This window comes from Orycteropus afer, unplaced genomic scaffold (genome assembly GCF_000298275.1).
Source record: "Orycteropus afer afer isolate SDZICR_OR568_19922 unplaced genomic scaffold, OryAfe1.0 scaffold00031, whole genome shotgun sequence".
In the NCBI taxonomy this organism is placed as follows: domain Eukaryota; kingdom Metazoa; phylum Chordata; class Mammalia; order Tubulidentata; family Orycteropodidae; genus Orycteropus; species Orycteropus afer.
The window spans coordinates 16746724-16769375 of record NW_006921618.1 but is presented as its reverse complement, the minus strand read 5'-3'; the positions used below and the strand labels follow the sequence as shown (position 1 = coordinate 16769375).

Below are 22652 nucleotides of genomic sequence, written 5' to 3'. Positions count from 1 at the left end.
GTGCTTTGGGAGGAACGGTTGGTGAAAGGGCTGGAGGGAGGCAGCATGTCTGGCCTTGCAGTAATAGGCCTTGGTTTACTGCTGGTAATACTGCCTTCCCCTTGTAGGGTTACAGGAGGTCAGAACATGTGGCCTCCTCGCCGTTTTTGCACCTGCCGTTGTCCAGGAGATCATGGTGGAACAGAGAGCCTGTGTTGGAACTATGGCACTGGAAGAGGCCCTGATCTCTAACACTGAGCTCAAGCCTCACCTCCTCCTTCACAGATGGGGAAAATGAGGCCTGGAAAGGGGAAGACCATTAAACAAGGCCTGATAGCACCAGTTTTTCTCACTTCTGGGAGCCTAAGTTCTTTCCACTTTTCCAAGATGCACTCCCAGGAGCTAAGTCTCAGATGAGGGTTCAAGATGGCTGAGACCAAATGGAAAGGAGCAAGGTGGGGGTGGGGTGGGGTGGGGTGGGGGAAGGTGTCTTGTCAAGTCTTCAGAATTCCTGACAAGGACTTTAGCTCTGTAGACACCTACTTCTGGGTCCACACCACCAATGATCAGCCAGTCTGTGGATGGAACCATTGCCTCTCCATCATCATCTTCACCACCACCCTTACTGATTCAGTGCTTACATGTGCCTGGAATATTCTATTGAATTCCACCATGATATAGCATAAATGATTTAATCACTCCCCAAACCCCATGAAATTGCTGCAATTATTATCCTCACTTTCTGGAATGTGAGCCTTAGAGAGGTTAGCCATCTAATCACCCAAGAGCTAAAACAGGGAAGCAATGTCTTTTAAAACTGCTTATTATTAACGGGGGAGAGCAATCTGGAAAAGGAGGGTGAGAATGACTGCACAACTTGAAGAATGTAATCAATGTCCCTGAATTGTACCTGGAGAAATGGCTGAATTGGTGTATGCCCTATATTGTATATTCTCAGCACAACAAATTATATAGAGAGACAGAGATACATATATAGATCTATATAAACTGCTCTATTTCCCAACTCCCTTAACCAAACCAAAAAACCAACTAACTGCCATCAAGTCAATTCTGACTTATAGTGACCCCCATTTGGATTTTCAAAGCTGTAAATCCTTACAGAAGCAGACTGCCTCAGCTCTCTTTCAGAGTAGCTGGTGGGTTCGAACCACTGACCTTTTGGTTAACAGCCAAATGCTTTAACCACTATGTCACCAGAGCTCCTTCAACTCCCTCAATGGAAGCATTTTTTTTTCACCAGGAATACAAAATGTTAGTACTCTCACTGGCTGGTAAGAGTGTCTACTGAGCCAGTCACTCTGCTAAGCGATGTGCATTCATAATCCCACTGAAGCCACACAACCACCACAGGTAAGCATAATTATTCCCATTTTACACATGAGTAGCGTTGAGGCTCAGAAGGATAAAGTAACTCATTGAAAGTCTCATAGCTAGGAGTGTCAGGGCTTGCCTCCAGAACCCACACTCCTAACCTCTACCGGATCTTCTGCCAGTATATCATGTTCAACCCCTTTGTTTTACAAATGAGGAAATGGAGGTGCAGCTACAGAGCTACAGCTTTGCCCACTTCAGAAAACAGCTTAAATGGAGCAACTGCCAGCCAGCTGGGGTCTAGCTGGGGCTCCCTCTGTTTGCAGACAAAGGGTGGTTGCTATCCTGACTGGCAAAACAAGCTCGGCTGGGCAGAACGGGCACAAAGCTGTATTCCTGCCCACCATTTAACGAGAGTGGCGAGTGGCCAGAAATTAATTAGCTGTCCTGGTTTTGGCAAAGCCTGAGGAAGGAGACTGGTTAATTATAACAAGGCACAGTGAGCATGTCACAAGAGATGATTAACAGCGGGAACATGGAAATAAAGGGCTCTTCTGGCTGAACATGAGCGAGGAGGCCTTTGGGTCGTGCTCAGAAATAAGCAGGCAGACACCTTATTCAGTTCAGTTAAAAGCCACAACATACTCATAGAAGCTGGAGAAAAGAAGCCTCTCCATTGCCCTGGCTCTGCTTCTGGCTTAAAGAAGGCTGGATCAGACAGTGGGGGAGCCCTGAGAAAGAAGAGCCCCACCACTGAGTCGATTCCAGCTCGGAGTGACCCTATAGGACAGAGCAGAACTGCCTCATCAGATTTCCAAGGCCGTAATATTTTCGGGGGAGCTCTGGTAGCATAGTGCCTAAGGCACTTGACTGCTAACCAGAAGGCTGGTGGTTCAAACCCACCAGCCACTCCTCAGAAAGAAGATGGGGCAATCTACTTCTGTAGTGATACTGCCTTGGAAACCCAAGGAGGGGTCGCTATGAGTCGGGTCCGACTCGATGGCACATAACAACAACAACATTCTCCTGTGGAGCAGCTGATGAGTTCCAACCGCCAATCTTCTGGTTAGCAGCTAAGCTCATATCTTTATAAAAGGTCATGTTGTTGTTGTTAAGCACTGTCAAGTCAGTTACAACTCACAGTGACCCCATATACAACAAAACGAAACACTGCCTGGTCCTGCGCCATTCTCACAATTGTTGCTGTACCTGAGCCCATCATTGCAGCCACTGTGTCAGTCCACCTCATTGAGGGTCTTCCCCTTTTTTGCTGACTTTACCAAGCATGACATCCTTCTCCAGGGACTGGTCCTTTCTGACATGACCAAAGTACAACAGACAAAGTCTGGCCATTCTCACTTCTAAAGAGCATTCTGGCTATATATCCTCCAAGACAGATTTGTTCATTCTTCTGGGAGCCATAGGTCTCGGAAAACAGAACATGCTCCTCCGACAAACAACACCTACTGTTGGTTCATGAGGGTTGAACCCTTAGCTGGTCTCCAGCTATGAACACAGCACAGCCCCTCCACCCACATCAGAGCATCTGGGGAGAGAGAGATGAGCAAGTAGGAGTTTGAAACGGTGTGTGGTGCTTGCTCTGATGGGGGACACAGAGGATACTGGGGCAATATACTTCTGACCTGCTGGCAACACATTCGGGAGTTCCCACTACCACTATCCCCTCAGGACACCGCCCACAAGTCTGGGGGCCCCCAGAGTCACTTTTATTTCCTACCTGCTAGCTAAGGCATTTGGCTGCTAACCAGAAGGTTGGCAGTTCAAACCCACCAGCCGCTCTGCAGAAGGAAGATGGGGCAATCTACTTCCATAAAGATTTACAGCCTTTAAATTCCTAGATAAGTTGGGGTAAAAAAATACACACACACACACACACACATACGCGCGCGCGTGTGTGTGTGTATATATATATATACATGTATATATATATGTATGTATGTATATATGTATGTATGTGTGTATATATATATATATATATACACACACACAGAAAACAAAGATTATTAGTAGTTACTAGGAGTAGGAGGGAGGGGGGAAAGGGGAAGTTTTTGTTTGCCCGGCATTGAGTTTATGATAATGATGGTGGAATATTTTGGAAAAAAATAACAATAATGGTGGCACAACATGAAAAATGCCATCAATGTCCCTGAGCTGTAAATGTGGAAGTTGGTATGTCAGCGAATGTCTTGTTGTGTATGTTTTCACCACAATAAAAGTAAAAACAAAGTAAGTAATTAAAAAAAAAAAGATTTATAGTCTTGAAAACTCAACGGGGGTCTCTGTGAGTCAGAATCAACTCAATGGAAGTGAGTTTAGTTTTTTTTTTTTTCAGCTACAAATCCACGGGTTCACACTACCCCCTTGTGTTCAATAATTCTCTAGAACTATTCACAGAACTCAGGAAAGTACAGTGTAACTGTGAGAGCTGGAATTCAACGAGACTGCCTTGTTTTTCTGGGTTTTGGAAGTATGCTTACCACTTTTCTATTGCTGTCTACATACTATCTATATACTTTCTCATAAACTAGACCAACAAGCAATATCATGATAAATGGAGAAAAGATTGAAGTTGTCAAGGATTTCATGTACTTGGATCCACAATCAATGCCCATGGAAGCAGCAGTCACAAAAACAGACGTCATACTGCACTGGGCAAATCTGCTCTTTAAAGTGTGAAAAAACAAAACTGTCACTTTGAAGACTAAGGTGCACCTGACCCAAGCCATGGTATTTTCAATAGCCTCATATGCACGTGAAAGGTGGACAGTGAATAAAGAAGGTCACAGAAGAACTGATGCATTTGAATTATGGTGGTGAAGAATACTGAATATACCAGGGACTGCCAGAATGAACAAATCTGTCTTGGATGAAGTACAGCCAGAGGGCTCCGTAGAAGTGAGACTGGCCAGACTTCGTCTCTTGTACTTTGGTCATGTTGTCAGGAGTTCCAGTCCCTGGAGAAAGATACCATGCTTGGAAAAGTGGAGGGTCAATGAAAACGAGAAAGACACTCAATGAGACGGATTGACACAGTGGCTGCAACCATGAGCTCAAGCACAGAAAGGATCGTGAGGACCATGCAGGACGAGGCAGTGTTCGATTCTGTTGTACACGAGGTCACTATCAGTCAGATCAAACTCCACAGCACCTAACAACATCTCAAACACTCAATGAGTTTTTCCTCTCTGACAGATTTCCACCTTACACAGGTTCCAGCTTTCACAGGTTTTACTGTATTATACTTATGATTACAGTCTAATTACAGCAAAAAATGACATAAATGAAGAGATGCATAGAGCAAGATCTGGTAGGGTCCCCAAAATGAGACTTCCGTGTCCCAAGGGACACATTACCCTCCTATGCATCAGTATTTCACCAACCAGAAAGCTTACTGAGCTTGTGTCCAGAGTTTTTATAAGCATGTCATTCCATAAGTACAATTGATTGGATCATTGCCCATGTAGTAGAACTCAATCTTCAATCTCCCCCCACCACTATGTTCCACCCTCTGCAGAGGTCAGGTTGATAACTTATTGGGGGTTTTCTGGAGTCACACACCCTGAGTCACTTTTAGCATAACAAAGACTCCAATTGCTTAGGAAATTCCTGGAGTTTAGAGGTTAACTCGCAGGAACCATGGGCAAAGACCAAATTTTTTGAGTAAAGTTAACTGTATACCTTATAGTGGCCCAAAGAGGAGAAGTGCTTGTCCAGGAGTGTAGAGTGGACACACATTGAGCTTAAATTCTAAAGCACCTGGTTTGTGGAAGGCTGTGGTCTACAGTGAGAGCCCTAACTCTATTTTCAGTCTTGACATAAGTTCAGACACCATTTGAGTTCTTTATATTACTTCCCCAATGCTTCCTGACCATTAAACCAACAATGCATCTATATTTAGACAGTTGGGGGGGTGGCAAGCCCAGGGAGGGGCAGTTTGCCCTCAGGCTTACACAAAGAACCAGGAAAACTGCCCGGGCATGTCCTTAATGATTTACTATAAATAGCTTATGTTATCTAATTTAAATTAAAAGTTGGGGTCCTGGTGACTATGACTCAGGACCCCATGATCATGAGTCATATCCTGACCACCATGCAGAAAACCCAGAAGCAATCTGTAACCTTTTTTCATCCGCAATTATGTACTTATCCCAATCACGATCCTTTCCCTGCGTCTGTAGTCCCGCCTTCGTCTGTAGTCCCGCCTGCGACAGTGATGCATTGACCTGCCACCAACCACGAACTTGTGATGTCTTCCTTTGTTCTCTGTCATATATGACAAACACCATGACTGGGAGTCAGCGGATTCCTTTGGCCTCTGTACTGTGTGCATGCTGATGGTTTCAGTCATCCAGATGTCTATGCTTTGTCTCTGTCCTGTTTAAGGCTTATTAATAAAAGGGTCTCTATAGAATGTTTGGGAGCTCTGGTAGCATAGTGGCTAAAGCACTTGACTGCTAACCAGAAGGCTGGTGGTTCAAACCCACCAACCACGCCTCGAAAGAAGGTTGGGCAATCCTACTTCCGTAGTGATACTGCCTCGGAAACCCAAGGAGGGGTCGCTATGAGTCGGGGCAACTCGACGGCACATAACAACAACAACAACATAGAATGTTTGGAGCTCTGGTGGTGTAGTGCCTAAGGCATTTGACTGCTAACCAGAAGGCTGGCGGTTCAAATCCAGCCACTCCTTGGAAGGAAGACTGGGAAATCTACTTCCATAGTGATTGATACTGCTTGAGAAACCCAAGGAGAGGTTGCTATGAGTTGTATCTGACTTGACAGCAGTGAGTTTGGTTTTTCTGGTTTATAGAATGTTTAAATCTGGGATCTTTCTTCCCCTAGCACAGACAGAACCAGGAATTAAACTCAGATGTTTCAGACAGCTTGGGTTTCCCACCTCCAGGCCTTTGGGTCAGGCTGTGTGCTACTTTTTATTATATCTCTCTGTGCTTGGCACACAACAGAATTTCACTTTTGTTTTGTTTCTTTAACATTTTATTATTTTAGTAATTTTACAAATAAGTCTACCCTGTTCCATGGCCCCTCCTAATCCCTGTCGTTGTTGTTAGGTGCCGTCGAGTTGACTCTGACTCATAGCAACCTTATGTACCACAGAACAAAACACTGCTGTTCTCACAATCCTTGCTATACCCGAGCCCATCATTGCAGCCACTGTGTCAATCCATCTCATTGACAGCCTTCTCCTTTTTCTCTGACCCTTCACTTTACCAAGCATGATATCCTTCTCCAGGAAACGTCTCCTAATCCCTGGCCTCATGAAAATGTTTTTCTACAGTGGCAATCATACAGTATCAGAGTTCTCTTACTCATGGACACTGTTTCATATATACTGTGACATATTTGGGCTATGGAGTCAAGGAGACCTCAATTCAATGGCTGACTCTGCCACTTTCCAAGTGGGGCCCTGCAGGCCTGCTTCTCTCTACCCCCTTGCTGATTTATTTTACTTCATTGTTTATAAAAAAAAAAACAAAAAACAAAAAAACCCTATTGCCGTCCAGTCAATTCCACATGAATTGTTACCTGTGAACCTCCTCTGTTAAATGGAGATAAACATGGTACCAACCTCATAGAATGGGAGAATTCAATGAGATAATAGACATGAGGCACTCAGCACAGAGCTGCCCACCTTGTCAACACTTAAAAAAGGCCAGCTGTTACATCTGTGGTGTTGTCCCATCGAGTCAATATGCATACTTTGCTGTTGAACCCTCTTTTACCTGGGATACAACGTCTGAGCAGATGGAAGGGTATCTTATGGCTATCTGCCTCTTCCAGAAGAACAGCCCTCTGACCATATGCTGGGCTCTACTCCCTCCCACCTACTGCTGTAGTGATACCACCTCGGAAACCTGAGGAGGGGTCGCTTTGAGTCAGGACTGACTCCATGGCAGTGAGTGAGTTTACTCCCTCCCACCAAGGAGGAATGGAAATCACTGGATGTGGAGCATTTCCTAGAATTCAAAATAGGATGAATTTTTGTAACCAAGAAAAGCAAATTATCTCCATCAGTTCTGCATGGGCATCTGGAGGCAGCCTGGCCGGGAGAAGCAGCTTCTCTCCTTTGGCTTAACCCCTGTCCCTGGTTCCAGAGTGCTGGGCAACCAGCCAAAAGGCATCATTATCACCCACATCAGCTTCCTACTGTGGCCAGGTCCTGAGCTAAGGTCATACGTGCACCATGTCCCTTAACTTTTGCCCCTGCTGTTTCCTCTATCTAAAAACACTCTGCCTCACAACAATTTAAAAAAACAAAAACAAAAAAAACAACCCAACTCACTGCCATCAGGTGGATTCCAACTCATAGCAACCCCCATTTGGTTTCAGAGGCAGTAAATCTTTATGGAAGTGGATTGCCCAATCTTCCTTTCGAGGAGTGGCTGGTGGGTTTGAACTGCCAACCTTCTGGTTAGCAGTCAAACGCCTTAGGCACTATGCCACCAGAGCTTCTTTCCCAACAATGGGCCTCTCTCATATGTCTGTCCTCCCCTAGCCTCCCCAGCTACAAATACATGCCTGCCAGTCTCTATCCCCACATCAATTTATTTTACTTCTGTGGTGCAGTCAATTACTTGGTATGGCCCTTCTAGCCACGGTCTTTGTGGCTCCCACCAGATGACTGGGTGGGACTATGCAAATGTAAGGTGTTTGTGGCCGAAAAAGAAGACTGGAAAGCTTGCTAATAATGTCAATAATGTGCGGATGGGACTCAACAGCAGTGAGTTTGTTTGTTTGGTTTGGAGGCTTAAAATATGCCATCCCAGAGGCAGAAAGCGGAGGGATATCACCACCATCAAGAAAGAAGGGCCAGAAGTGAAGCATGTCTTTGGACCCAAGATCACTGTGCTAAACCTCTTCCACCCAGGAAACCGAGAGCTGGAACACTATGCTGACGAGAAGCAGCAGCAGCGAAACAGCAGCAGCACCAGCAGCAGCACCAGCAGCAGAGACAGCTCAGTGGGCCTCTAGACCCGCGGTGTGAGAAAACTAGCAGCCTTTGGGCCAAGGCTTATTGGCAGAGTGGAGTGCTTCTAGGCACTTACTGGCAGAGCTAAGAGAGCTTTGTAACACTTTCCTGAGCAGGGCAGAGGCCAGGCCAAGGGGCTGAGGGCCAGAGAGAGATCTGCTTTTGGACATAGCTGAGGGGAGGCTGTCCTGATCAAAGAACTGTATTCTGAATGTTCCTGATCCTGAATTGTAATCTATTACTTCCCTAAGAAACCCCATAATCGTGAGTATCATCTGAGTTCTGTGTGGCCACTGCAATGGATTATTGAACCCAGCAGAGAAGTAGAGAAAGCCGTGGGAGGGACAGTTGGTGTTAGAATTGGTAAAACGGTTGGAAGGTGGGGCAAGTCTGACCTCCACTTCATAGAAATCAGTCTTGGGCTGTTGATGTTGATTCTGATCTTCCTCCCTCCTTGTGAAGTTGGAGGAGGTCAGATGCTGCCCCCATGTTGTTTTTTGCAACTTGACTGCCTGTATGTTGTTGTTGTTGTTGTTGTTAAGTGCCGTCAAGTAGTTTCCGACTCAGACTCATAGCGACCCCATGCACAGCAGAACGAAACACTGCCCGATCCTGCGCCAGCCCCACAATCCCTGCTATACTTGAGCCCATCATCGCAGCCACCGTATCAATCCATCTCCTTGAAGGTCTCCCCCTCTTTCGTCGACCCTCCACCCTACCAAGCATGACATCTTTCTCCAGGGAATGGTTCCTTCTTACAACATGACCAAAATAGGTGAGACGAAGTCTGGCCATTCTTGCTTCCAAGGAGCATTCTGGCTGCACTTCCTCCAGGACAGATCTGTTAGTTCTTTTAGCAGTCCATGGTACTTTCAGCATTCTTCGCCAGCACCACAACTCAAAAGCATCAACTCTTCTTCGGTCTTCCTTATTCATTGTCCAGCTCTCACATGCATACGAGGCGATTGGAAATATCATGGCTTGTGTCAGGCGCACCTTAGTCCTCAAGGAGATATCCTTGCTCCTCAGCACTTGAAACAGTTCCTTCGCAGTTGACTTTCCCAATGCTACACGTCATCTAATGTCCTGACTGCTGCTTCCATTGGCATCGATTGTAGAACCAAGCAACGTGAATTCCTTGACAACCTCAATCTTCTCTCCATTTATTGTGATGCTGCTCATTGGTCCAGTTGTGAGGATTTTTGTTTTCTTTATATTGAGACGTAATCCATACTGCAGACTGTATTCTTCAACCTTCATCAGTAGGTGCCTTAAGTCATCCTCACTTTCAGCAAGCAAAGTTGTATCGTCTACATATCTCAGGTTGTTAATGATTCTTCCTCCAATCCTGATACCACGTTTTTCTTCATATAGCCCAGCTTCTCCGATTATTTGCTCAGCATATAGATTGTATAACTGTGGAGAAAGGATACAACCCTGACACACTCCCTTCTTGATTTTAAACCATGTAGTGTTTAGTCTACATATCTAGATAGTCTCATATGTAACATTATGTAGATAGCATTATGTAGATCAGCATGAGATTGGAAATAACATTAAGTTCCCCCAAAGGGGGCACGTTCACACAATGCAGATAGTTAGATAGTCTCATATTTATTTGCTTATTACCCACCTTCTCCCCACCTGAATGGCAGCACCATGAGGGCAGGGACTGTTTCTTGGTTACTGTTGCATCCTCAGCACCTAGAACTGGTGCCTAGGGGGGAATCAGTAAATATCTGCTGAATATATATTTTTACCACAACCCCATGATGTAAATATTTTTCTATCATCCTCATTTCACAGATGAGGAAACAGGCCCAAAGAGGTGAGCCCAAGGGTGGACAGCCATCAAGCAGTGAACCTAAATTTGAAGTCCAGTCCACCCACCCATGAAGGTTACGGCTGCTTCTCCAGCTTGGGGCCCCACCCAGGGGACTTGGGGTTCTTTGGGCTTGTGAGGTGATGTTAGTGGCCCTTGGGCCAGGCTACCCTATCCAAGAACCCACTTTTTATAATCCAGGTACTATTTCCAGCCACCCTTTGGTTCTCCTTTAGTCACAAATATGGAGAGGGTTGGAAGGAGAGAGAGTGAGCAAGGGGTTAGGAAAGCTGCATTCTAGCCATGCCTCGGCCACTAACTCAAAAGACACAGAACTTCTCCAGGCCTTGGCTTCCTCATTTGTAAATCAGAAGGGCCAAATTTGACATACAGGATAGCAGAAGATAGGGCAATGCTTAAGAGTATGGACTCTGGGATCAGAACAACCTACAATCCAAATGTGATCCTAGGATTTGGGGCAAGTTACGTCACTTCTTTGAGCCTCGTTTCTTCATCTGTAAAATGAGACAACGTGCACCTCATATGGATTCTCTGAGGGTTAAATGGGATAGTGTATATACACTTCTAAGCAGAGTGCCCAGCACAAAGTAAGTGTTCAATAAGGAGAATCATCATCCATGATTCAAAATGCTATTCCTTGATGAAAAGGTTACTTCTGCAGGGAGGGCAATGAGGCCATTTCCGCCTCTCCCTGTATGTTGACTGAACAGGCTCCTTGATCTCCTAGGGCTTTGAAGTTTGAGGTTTTTTCTTCCGCTTACTAAGAAAGCCTCGGAAAGCTACAGAAGACAAGATTTTTTCCACTCACATTCTCCCCAGCCAGAGACAAAGCGGCTGATTTCCACAGCTGCACTGGGAGCTATATATCAACAGAACATAGCCCAGACACCCCATCCCACCCCACATTACCCCAGCTGGTAATGGGCCCACCAACCCGATGGTAAATTGTTAATTTGAGTCAGGCTTTCTGCTCTACCCCCACCGATTATCCCTCTTCCTGTGCATGTTTTGATGCTCTGGGAAGCCAATTTGATTTTGAGGTCCCAGGACTCGGGGTTTAATGAAATCATGCCTTGCCTTCACATAGCCCCCTTCCTTTCAAAGTCCAGACATCTGTTAGGAACAGGAAAAGGGGAATCTGAGATCACAGCATCAGAGAATCATTCCTCAGCTGTGGTGACAGGGGCCTGAAACCATGTTGTCTTATCTATCCTCCACCTGAATCTCCAGTGACAAACCTCCAACCTTTGGTTTTCCAGCATCTGCTTACATACTTCCAGTGATGGGAAGCTCTCCACATTACAAAGCAACCTGACATCTTCGCGGAGAGCTTTGAGTGTTGCAAAACTCCCTCTAGAAATAGAGATGTGCACAAACATACGTGTTCAAGAGTGTTCACAGCAGCATTATGTAGATCAGCATGAGATTGGAAATAACATTAAGTTCCCCCAAAGGGGACATGTTCACACAATGCAGCCATCAGAATCCCATCCTCAAAGGAGCTGATAATAGAACACATTCATGCAATATTGTTAAGGGAAAAGGTGTCTTCCAAAATATTATACATAATATGATCCTGATTTAATTAAAACAAGTGAATCGACATAAAGAGAGATCCAGAGAAAAGAGATAGAAGGAAATGCATGTCAATGACAATGCTTTTCTCTTTGTGGTGGGACTATAGGTGATGTTTGTCTCTGCTTAAATGCCTCCCTATTTTCTAAAATAACCACTGTGTCACCCTTACTGTAAAAGACAATTGCTAATATTGAGCTGATAAAGTTTTCCTGCAGCATCCATCCCACAATTCTGGTTCTGTATCCTCTGGGGCTCAATAAATGACGATCAAATGAATGAGAAGTAAATCTTACTCTTCTTCCAAACAGTCATAATAAAAGGAAAGTCCCTTGAATACTTACCAAATAAATGTCTGGTTCTGTCTGAAGCCCTTCACATGTCCTACCCCATGAACTCCTTATAACTGTTGTAGGAGGTTCAACCACTACTCCCGTTTTTACAGATAATAAAACTAAGGCTCTAGAGGTTGTGTAAGCATTGCCCAAGCTCACTCTCTTAGTAAATGGCCCTGCTGGGACAGATCCCCAGTCTGGCTCTGACACTCAAGCTCTTGACCTCAGTTACGTGCACAGAGATCTACAGAAGTTTTCAGACAGCAGTCTGCCCCCCTTCCCGGGCCCTGTTCCTCTCTTCTGTAACTCAACATCATCTGTTCTCTCCTCCATTCCTCCCGTGGCTTGTGCACAGCAGTGGTAGAGTGGACGTGGAGTGGTTTTGGAGTCAAACAGGTCTGGATTTGAATCTCAACTCTTCCCCTTTCTGTGAGAGGCACTTGCTGTCTTCTGAGGCATCATGTATTCGTGTATAAATGAGAATTTAAACCTTGGTTGCAGGGCTGTTGTGCAACTTAGAGAAGCTTCTGGTACACGGCCCAGGCTCAGGGAGAGGCTCCTTAGTGTCCTTGGGGACATCTCTGGACTCACTCACCCCCATGTGTCTATGAGTCATCCTCTAACACCCCCTGCTGCCACCTCCACCCCCGGAATGAGCCCAACCTGGGAAATGTCAGGTTCTGCGTGCACCATAAGGCCAGGCAGTCAGCAGAACCACTAGCCAGTGCTATTGCTTGCTCTCCCTGTTCCTGCCTTCCTGTACAACTGACAGGAAGTTTTAGAAAAGGGACAACTGGAGCCAGAGTTTCAGTGACACAAACAAGGTCACACAGCTCCTTCACTGTCCTCAGCCAGCCTCTGCAGTGTCCCACGCTGTGCCCCTCCTGATCCAATTCACCACACACACCCCTACACCAAGTCCAACCTCATGAACACCATTCTGCACCAAAAAAACAATTGCCATCGAGTCAATTCCGACCCTGTAGGACAGTGATCCTATAGGACAGAGGAGAACTGCCACATAGGGTTTCCAAGGCTGTAAATCTTTACAGAAGCAGATTGCCTTACCTTTCTTCTATGGAGTGGCTGTAGGGTCAAACTACGGACCTTTTGGTTAGTAGCCAAATGCTTTATCCATGATACCACCAAAAAAAAAAAAAAAACAACAAACAAACCACTGCCATCAAGTCGGATCCGACTCATAGCCACCCCTCCTTGGGTTTCTGAGGCAGTATCACTACGGAAGTAGATTGCCCAACCTTCCTTCCGAGGAGTGGCTGGTAGGTTTGAACCGCCAGCCTTCTGGTTAGCAGTCAGGTACCTTAGGCACTGCGCCATCAGAGCTCCCCAGCCTCAGCTACACCAGCCCAAATCCTCAGCTCCAGCCTCAGTGCAGCCTTGGGCCCCTCTCCCAGCCTCTTCTCAGTCCTCCCTCTCTACCCCTATCCCCCACACAGTACACTCCCTCCAGTCCATGTAGTCAGGAAGACCGGAACTAAGTCAGTGGATTCATCACTGTCTCCCCAGGTCCAGGCTCAGCAGACACCAGGCAACCAGGTGAGGAGGACACCTGCTTGTAGGCCCATCCTGCTCTGGCCCCTACAGCCATCCAGGCCCCAGACACTCTCAGCTTGGCCACAGCGAACCTCTCTGCCCTCTGCCACTCAAGCTCATCCATTGAACTTTTCTTTCCTCATGCTGTGCCCTCGGCCTGGGATGTACTGCCTGCACCTCTCCATGTAGCCAGCTTCTGTCTCCTCTTCAGGGACTCCGCCCAGGCATCATCCTCTGGGCAAACATCTTGGACCACCCCCTGCCACTGGGTCAGGTGCCTCCCCTGAGCTCCCACAGCTGCAAGAGGCTGCAATTATTCCTGCAAGTCACCAGGGGGCACTACAGAGCATGGCTGTGATGGGGGCCAGAGGCCTGCTCAGGTTCCAGCTGAGGTCTGGGCAGCGAGAGCTGAGGCTGGGCACCCTCACAAGGGTCAGCTCACAAGGGTCAACGAGCAAATGCTAGTTGAATGAGTAAGTGCACAGCTGATGCAGGGAGTGGCAAAGTCCCAAGGTGGGAAACATAGACAATCACTTCAACAGCCACCCGCTTTGCTGCCTGCAGCAGTTGCAGGGTTAATCACAGCATCAAGCCTGTATTGAGTGCCTACTATGCACCAGGTGCTGTGCTACATCCTTTATATGCATGACCTCATTTCATTTAATCCTCCCAAAAAACAATCATAGGGCCTTTGGTGGCATAGTGCTTAAGGCATCTGATTGCTAACCAGAAGGCTCAAGGCTCAAACCCACCAGCCACTCCTTGGAAGGAAGACTGAGCAATCTACTTCCATAGAGATACCACCTTGGAAACCCAAGGAGGGGTCGCTGAGTCGGAACCGACTCGATGGCAGTAAGTTTTTTTCTTTTTTTTTTTTTAATAATCAATCACAGTCGCCACAATTTTTCAGATGAGGAAAACTGAGGTTCAGAGAAGTTAAGCTGTCTGCCCAAAGCCACACTACTAGGATGTAGTCAAGCTGAGATTTAGACCAGGCCCCCAGCTGTAACCTTTACTATGGCACTGCGTGGCCTCACCGGGACCTCTCCTGGCCTATGGACCATGGGTCTGGATCCCAACCAGGGCAAGAGAGGAGAGGGAGACAAGAAGGCAGGGGGTTCACTCTGGGCCTCCAAAAGCAAGATGGGGACTCAGTGCTCCCAATTTGGCAAAGTTGACAGTTGGGCATCTTTCCCAGCAGCCCTTGGTACCTGAGTAGTAGATGGAGGGGACAATTGGAGCCCCTCATTCACCTGTCTTAATCCCACTCCAGCCCATGCATTCCCACCTTCTCACTCCCCCTCTTCCACCCCATGGGAGGGAAAGCAGGATGTTTACCACTGTTATCTTATCCTTATTCGATCTTTAGAACAAAGGTACCTATGTGGTAGGTACTCAAACTCAAAAACTCACTGTCATCCAGTCTTTCCTACTCATAGCAACCCCCTTGGGTTTCCAAGGCTGTAAATCTTTACAGAAGCAGAATGCCTCATCTTTGTTTGTGGGGCAGCTCATGAGTTCAAACTGCTGACCTTTTGGCTAGCAACCAAATGGCTTAACCACTACACTATCAGAGCTCCTTGGAGGTAGGTACTATTACCACATTTTACAATAAAAAAACTGAGACACAGAGAGTTGATGCAACTTGTTAAAGATCTTAGTAGGGAGCCAGCATCTGCTATAGGGAGAGAAGCCAGAAGAGACACAGGCTGAGGGAAAGGTCAAGGAATAGAGAAACACACAGCCAGAAACAAGAAACAGAGTCCACAGAGCACTGTGGGACTGGAAAGAGGCAGAGAAGGGGCGGGGGTGGCAGATGGGTAGAGACACAACAGGGTGCAAAGCTGCTGGAACCAGATTCAGGGAAAGGCAGAGGCAAGGGGCTGTAGGAACAGATAAGAGGCCAGGTGCAAATGCAAAGACTCCACTCTCCAGCCTGGATTCTGAGAGTGGGCAAACCAGGACATTTCCAGCCATGTGGAGGGGAGATGGGGTCACCTGCCAGAGATGAAGGGTCTGCTAAACCGATCACACTCCACACTGCCCAGAGGGCCACCAATGAGAACTCTCTGAGCCACCCCAGGCTGCTCAGGCCACTGACTCTGCCTATAAGAAGGGGTTGCTCTGTGTCTGCTGTGATGACCCAGGACATGCTTGAAGTCAGCACAGAGTCAACATGGTGGCCTGCCACACTCATAATGCAGGAGCAGCAAGTGATGCTCTGCCTTGGGGACCAGATGCCTGAAAAATTCTGCTCCCTCTTCCAGCCAAAGGCTGTCTGCTAAAAGCACAACTCCCAGAGGCCCCTCTTGTGCATCCAGGGACGGGGAGAAGGCCAGAGAGCAAGGGAGGAGAAATGGAGGGTATCTAGCAGGAACCCCAAAAAATCATGGGATGCAAAAATTAACGAGGCTGTGTATGTGATCTGGGATTCCGAGAGATTATTGTGCTATTTTTATTCAGCCCCTCAACCATGGTATGCTTCCTCCAGGCTTTTTCCTTCATCATTTTACCTACTTAACCACATCCTCATCCTTTAGGTCTTATCAACTCAGAGACGGCTCACCTGAATCTCCCTGACCAGGTGAGACACATACTACCCCCATTGTGAGCTCCCAAAGGCCCCATATACTCTCTTTCATAGTCTTTGTTGTTGTTGTTATGTGCCATCAAATTGGACCCAATTCATAGCGACCCCTCCTTAAGTTTCTGAGGCAGTATCACTACGGAAGTAGATTGCCCAACCTTCCTTCTGAGGAGTGGCTGGTGGGTTTGAACCTCCAGCCTTCTGGTTAGCAGTCAAATGCCTTAGGCCCTATACCACCAGAGCTCCTACTGGATGACTAGCTGATTAATATCTGTGTCTCCCACAGGACCCTAAGCTCCATGAGGGCAGGGACACTGCATTTTTTTCCTTTACTACTATTGTCAGCATCTAGCATCTGTGTCTATAGAATTTTCTTGAATGGATTAATTTTTTTCATTCCTTCATACAGAGCCAACACCCCCACTCCTCCCCCTTTGTTCTCCAAGGGTTTCGAGTCCAAAAGGCTCAGATAGCACACATTCTCCCATTTAATCCTCACCACCACTTTGGTTCCAATTCAGAGTGACCCTGTGAACGACAGAACAAAACACTGCCTGGTCCTTGCCAGCCTCAAAATTTTTGACTTAATGGCACCTAACAACAACAATTAACACCTTGGCTGCATTATTATTATTCCCACTTTACAGATGAAGAAAAGAGATTCAGAGAGGTGAAGTCAACTAGTGCAACAACACAGCAAGGAAGTAGCTTTGAACTCAGGATTTGAACTCTGAATCTGTCTGGCTCCAGAGCTCCAGCTCTGTCTACCTGGTTTCCTGCTCCAAGAGTCCTCTGGATCTTCTCTTACAAACCTTCTGTGCCCAAAACTGCCTAAGCTCTGAACTGATAGGCAGCATTCATTCATTCATTCAACCAATCAACCTATTCACCTGCTGGGTGTGCCAGGCCCCATGCTGGGAGCCAGGGAACCACAGATAGATCAGCATTCGAGGAGCCCTCCAGGGGCTTTTTCTCCATCCTGGGCTGCCCTCTCCTCATTGCTTTTGGGTCCTTGCCAGCAGAACCCAAAACCTACGGAGCTACCCTGTCCTCAGCTTCCGTCTCCATGGGGAAGGACTAAGTGCCAGCCCCATCAATTGCCCTCCCTCAGGATAGCAGCCTGAAATTCAGATAGGTTCATGGTCCTATGTCTCTATCTTCTCTGAGGATTCTAGGACAAGAGAAGGTGCTCTTGGGATTCTGCCATCCTTCTTCCAAGCTATGCTTTGACCACCCTCTATACCAAGCAACTCTGGAAAAAATCCCAGACTTGGACTCACAGGACCAGAGTTCTAGCTCCAGGACTAGTGCAAGCTATGAGACCTTTGGAGAGTAAGTCACTGTGCCTCTCTCTGACTGCAGATTGATTCCTCAGCTGCTAAATGGGGGTGATGATGACGATGATCCTAATGCCCACCCCACAGGGCTGTAAAACAAAAACACCAAACTCATTGTCTTAGAGTTGGATCAGACTCATAGCGACCCCTCCTTGGGTTCCTAAGGCAGTATTACTACAGAAATAGATTGCCCAACCTTCCTTCCGAGGAGTGGCTGGTAGGTTTGAACCGCCAGTCTTCTGGTAATCATTCAAAGCCAGAGATGCAATTATCTCATAGACGGTTGGCCAGGGAAATGTCTTAGCAATGGAGGGACCTATGGGACTAGTAAGACTGCTCACAAGATGCATTTGAAAATGCAGTTTGGGGAAGGTTGATTGGGAGTACACCCAGCAGGCTGAGCCCAGAGCCTCCCCAGAGTGGACTCTCAGAAGTGGGAGGCCCTCTCCTTGCTCATTGGCAGTGGAAGGAGCTGTGCTCATCAGCTCACCGGCTGGAGGGCCCAGGGGCAGGGGCTGGAAGTGGGAGTGAACAAATCGATATTCAGCTGTCTCCAGACCTGAGCACCTGGTCTAGAGACAGTGTGTGCCAGGGACCCGGACCTCTCCAGCTACTCTCAGGCCCACCTTGGGATAAGCACCTCCCTCACTTCTCCTTCTGTGGAATCTGGAAAATTCCTCCTCACTATCATACAGACAGCTTCCATTTATTGAGCCAGGCACTAGGCCAGCTGCATTGCAAATGCTCTCTTGTTGACACCTCACAACAACCCTGTTGAAGAAGGTTCTATCATTACTGTAGGTTCTACAGATGAGGAAACCGAGACCTGGAGAAGCTGTGATTCACCCAAGTCACAGAACCAGCTTGTGGCAGATCTGGGATTAACACTCAGGCTGGCTCCACTCTCCAAAAACAAAGTGGCGAGACTTACTGACAAAAACGCCAAGTAAAGATCAATGCTGCCTATGCTTGGGGGAATTTTCCCACTATGGCTGGTGATGAGTCACTGAAGCACAGGAAGTTCTTGCGTCCTCCCCTCTTCCCGAGGAAGCAAAGATGCTGCCGTCAATGCCAAAGCCCCCTCGACACCCACACACCCCACCTGATGCTCCAGCACACTACACTCTGCCCTGCAGAGGCCTCTACTCCGGAATTCATACTTCCCAACAGAGGAGATCAGACAGGGAAACTGAGGCAGATGGGAGGTGGGGCAGGGGGAATGGTGCCTCCCCTCCATGATGAGCTTCCATGAGTGACTAACACTCAGACCACAGTTCACATCTTCAGCCTCTGAATCCCCAAATTGTCCTCTGCCTTGCCGGGTGACACTGTAGCTCAGAGAGGTTTAGTGCTATGCCCTTGATCAACCAGCACAAATGACACATTTCCAACCAACAGCACATACCAAGGCACCTTTGTTATTTTAAGAATATGAGTTTACTCTCAACCCTTTTTGCCTGTGTTTGAGCTAGCAGGGCTGGGGCAAGCTGATGATGTTTTAGACATTCTGAGAAGGTCCCAGCACTGCACATAGATATCAAGACAATTTGCTTTCCAAGTGAAAGCAAACTCCATTCCAGCCCAAAGAAACCACTGCTGCCTTGGGAGAAGAAAGGATTCTCTAAGGAGAGAAGAAAAAGGGAGGAGGCATATGTGAAGAGGAATCGGAGGCCTCTCAGAATCACGACTAGACTCCCTGACTAGATGGCCACTGGGGAAAGCAGCAGAGATCCAACTGAAAACTCCACAGCTGTAGCTCCTAGATCCAGGATAGATGGGCTCTCCACGGACAGACACACAATTGCACAAACATAGGTGCCAAGCCATTCTGGATGTCCTCCTCCTCTCTGGGTCTTCAGGGGTTTGACAAAAGAACAACACAGTCACATTGTCACATTTTCATACACAGAGAATCACAAATTGACAGTTTGTGACAAACACATCAACACCGGGACCCCAACAGATGACTGCCAAATGTGACTCTGTAAGTGCCCCCACAAACACTTTCCTGCCCCTCTAACTGCATAGTGCTTACACACACGTGTGTCTCCCCAGAATCTCACAGCACCTCACAGCATCTCCACCCACCTCTGGGAGGTTTCAGAGGTTTAGACACATAATACATCGTTGCTGTCACAAACACAGAATCACCCACTCAAAACTGTGACAGACACCAACTGCTGCCAAACTGTCCTACATACCTTGATGCAGAAACAAGAGGATGCCAAACAGATAATTAAATGTTATTTAGTTATAAACACACACACACACACATGCACACTACAGCATTCCCCTCTCAGGAACAGTGGCTCCCCGCTGGGCCCCGGGCGCCCCCTACAGGAAGTGCAGAGCGTCCCCCTCCCCGTATGGGATTCAGTGACAGGGTCCCAAATCAGCGTTCCCTACCCTCACCCAGGTGCCCAGTCCCACGTCGCCAGCCCGCAGCGGACTCACCGGACAATGCCGAACATGACGAGCACGTTGCCCAACAGTCCAACGGCGCACACTGCCGAGTAGAGAGCGGTGATGGCGATGGCCAGGGCGAGAGAGGAGGCGCTCCGTGCGCCCGGCGGCCCCGACGCATTGGCGCTCGCACGGGGGAAGGCGCTGGGGAAGGCGTCCGACGCGTTGGCGAGGAGAGGGGGCTGCAGCTCGGTGTCGGCAGTGGAGAATGGCTCCATTGCAGCGGGGCGCTGGGCGCCGCGTCCCTCCCCACCGTGCGCCCTGGGCGCAGGGACTCGGCGCAAGGGGAGCGCCAAAGGTCGAGGCTGCGGCCCCGACGCCGCCGGCTGCGGCACCCCGGCCGCCCCGCTTCCTCTGCTCCTTTCCGGGCTGCCTCGCCACCTGCACTGGCCCTGTCCCCGGCGCCCGCCAGCTCTGCTCGCCTCGAGCGCTCTGAGCCAGGAGCCGCTGCGGGCTCCTCGGACGCGCCCGCCGCGCGCACCACGTGGCCAGGAGGCGGGCTCCACTCTGCACCCGCGACCGGGGGTGGGCGCTGCACCACCGGCGCGGAGCTGGACCCAAGAGGCCTCCGACCGTCTCCCTAGGACTATTCAGCTAGCCTGATTGCGCCCCCTACACCCCACCTCTGGCCAGGATTCACCTCCCCACCCCCTTGTGGCTTAGAGTCAGAGGATCTAGATGTCAATCCCGCCTCTTGCCCCTCCACTAATGAGCAGAGTGACCTTGAGCAAGTCTCTCAACTTCGTTTTCCTCACCTGTAAAATGAAGACTCTCGCACCACCTCCCTCAGAGGGTTGTTGGAGAGATGATATAAAATGATGGGCATAAAGAATTTAGCTCAATGCCAGCACACAATTGTGAGTGGTTAAGTAGATTCCAACTCATAGCGACCCTATAGGCCAGGTAGGACTGCCCCATAGGGTTTCCAAAGCTGTAATCCTTGTGGAAGCAGACTGCCACATCTTTCTCCCGGGTTCAGAACGGCCTAGCAGCCAAGCTGCTTAACCACTACATCACCAGTGCTCCTTGTAAATAACCTTTATTGTTTATGCTTTTCTTGTACTCACCCCATTAGTTTGCACAACAAATATTTTCTGTATCTGATATAATAGCCAGGTACAATTAGGGTGCACAAAACCAGGGGAGATGGGGGAATCTCCTGGGGTTTACAACCCAGCGGAGGAAACAGACATCAATCCCCAAATCACACAAATGAAGATATAACTACAAATTGAGAGAGTGAGGGAAAGAAATTCATCCTGTGTCCTGTGGCAGGATCTACAAAAGCCAGAGGTCAGGACAGCTTTCCTGAGGAAATGACACTTAAGGTGAGATACTAGGTTTGAGGGGTAACTGACTTAGAGAAGAAACAAGGGCAGAGCAGTCCAGACAAAGGGACCACACAGTGCAAAGGTACTGTGGCCCAAAGGAGTATGTATGGAGATTCCGTGGAACTGAAAGGAGGCAAAAGAGAGAAGGCAGAAAGTGAGTAGGGTGAGGTGGTGCCTGGGGCCTTGCGCATGCTGGCTGCTGTAGGAGCAAATGTGAGGGGGAGACTTGGCTAACTCAACCTTCCTACATTCCCTTCCTGACCTGAATAGTTCAGAGCCAGAGTTATCCTCCTCCTTGGGACTCCTATCCTTCCCAGAACATTCTATCAAACATTACTCTGTTCCACACACTCTGTGTTAAGTGCTTTAGCTCTGTATAAACACTTTGGAGCAGATTCTGTTATTATCCCCAACACATGAGAAGACTGAGACTAAGCACTAAATTAACTCATATGGTGATTATTACTATTAGAGCTTGTCTCCTTGGAGGGACCAAACCTGATTGATCCCTGCATCCAGGAGAGGGTGAGAGTCCCAGTGGAGGCTCAGGAAATGCTGGTTGGATGAATAAAGGTCTCAAGGGGAAGAGGGTGGGGACAGTATTGGGGCCCACAAGCTTCAGGCTCTAGGACAATGCTCTTGGCTTTGTGAATAGCTGGGCAAAGACCTCTCCCTCATACCATCTTCTGTTTTGAGTCATCCCTCTATGTGTAAGGCTCTTCCTTTTTCCCAAAAAGAACAAAGTCAGACTACTGCCAAGCTCCTCTCCATTTTTCTGTGCCCCACCGAGCTGCTGTCCAAGCCCTTCTACCAGCTATAGTGGGCTCCTATCCCAAGGCCTTCACATCTAACCATGGAAGAACTCACCCAAAGCCAAACCAGACTAAACTCACCGCCATCGAGTTGATTGCAACTCATAGTGACCCCCACTGGGTTTCCAAGGCTACATACCTTTTACAAAAGCAGACTGTCTTCTCTTTCTTCCCCAGAGCTGCTGGTGGGTTTGAACTGCTGGCTTTCTGGTTAGCAGCCAAATGCCTTAACTGCTACACCACCAGCGCTCCTTAAGTACTCATCAGACAGGAGATCTTTGTTCTGTAGCCACAGGTGCTACCAAAACTCTCCCCTCTACTTCAAAGAGGCTGGTATTCAGAGGCCTTTCTGGCGCCAGGGGAGAGAAACTGGGACAGGAAGGAGGAAGGCTACTTGATTGAGTTCTGGCGTCTTCCCTGCCCTTCCAACAATCCAAGATTTTCTGCCTCAGGACAGTTGCACATTCTATTTCTTCCAACTAAATGGTTCGACCA

The 22652-nt window shown here is 48.0% G+C and overlaps 1 protein-coding gene across 1 annotated transcript in view; it reads right to left on the bottom strand.

Moving 5' to 3' along the window:
* OPRD1 (opioid receptor delta 1) overlaps positions 1-20232 on the bottom strand; it is a 62624-nt gene extending 42392 nt beyond the window's left edge. The window contains exon 1 of the mRNA XM_007935835.2: positions 20006-20232. Coding sequence (XP_007934026.1) covers positions 20006-20232 — 227 coding nt within the window. The remainder of the gene's footprint in view (positions 1-20005) is intronic.
* Between the last annotated feature and the right edge of the window lie 2420 nt (positions 20233-22652).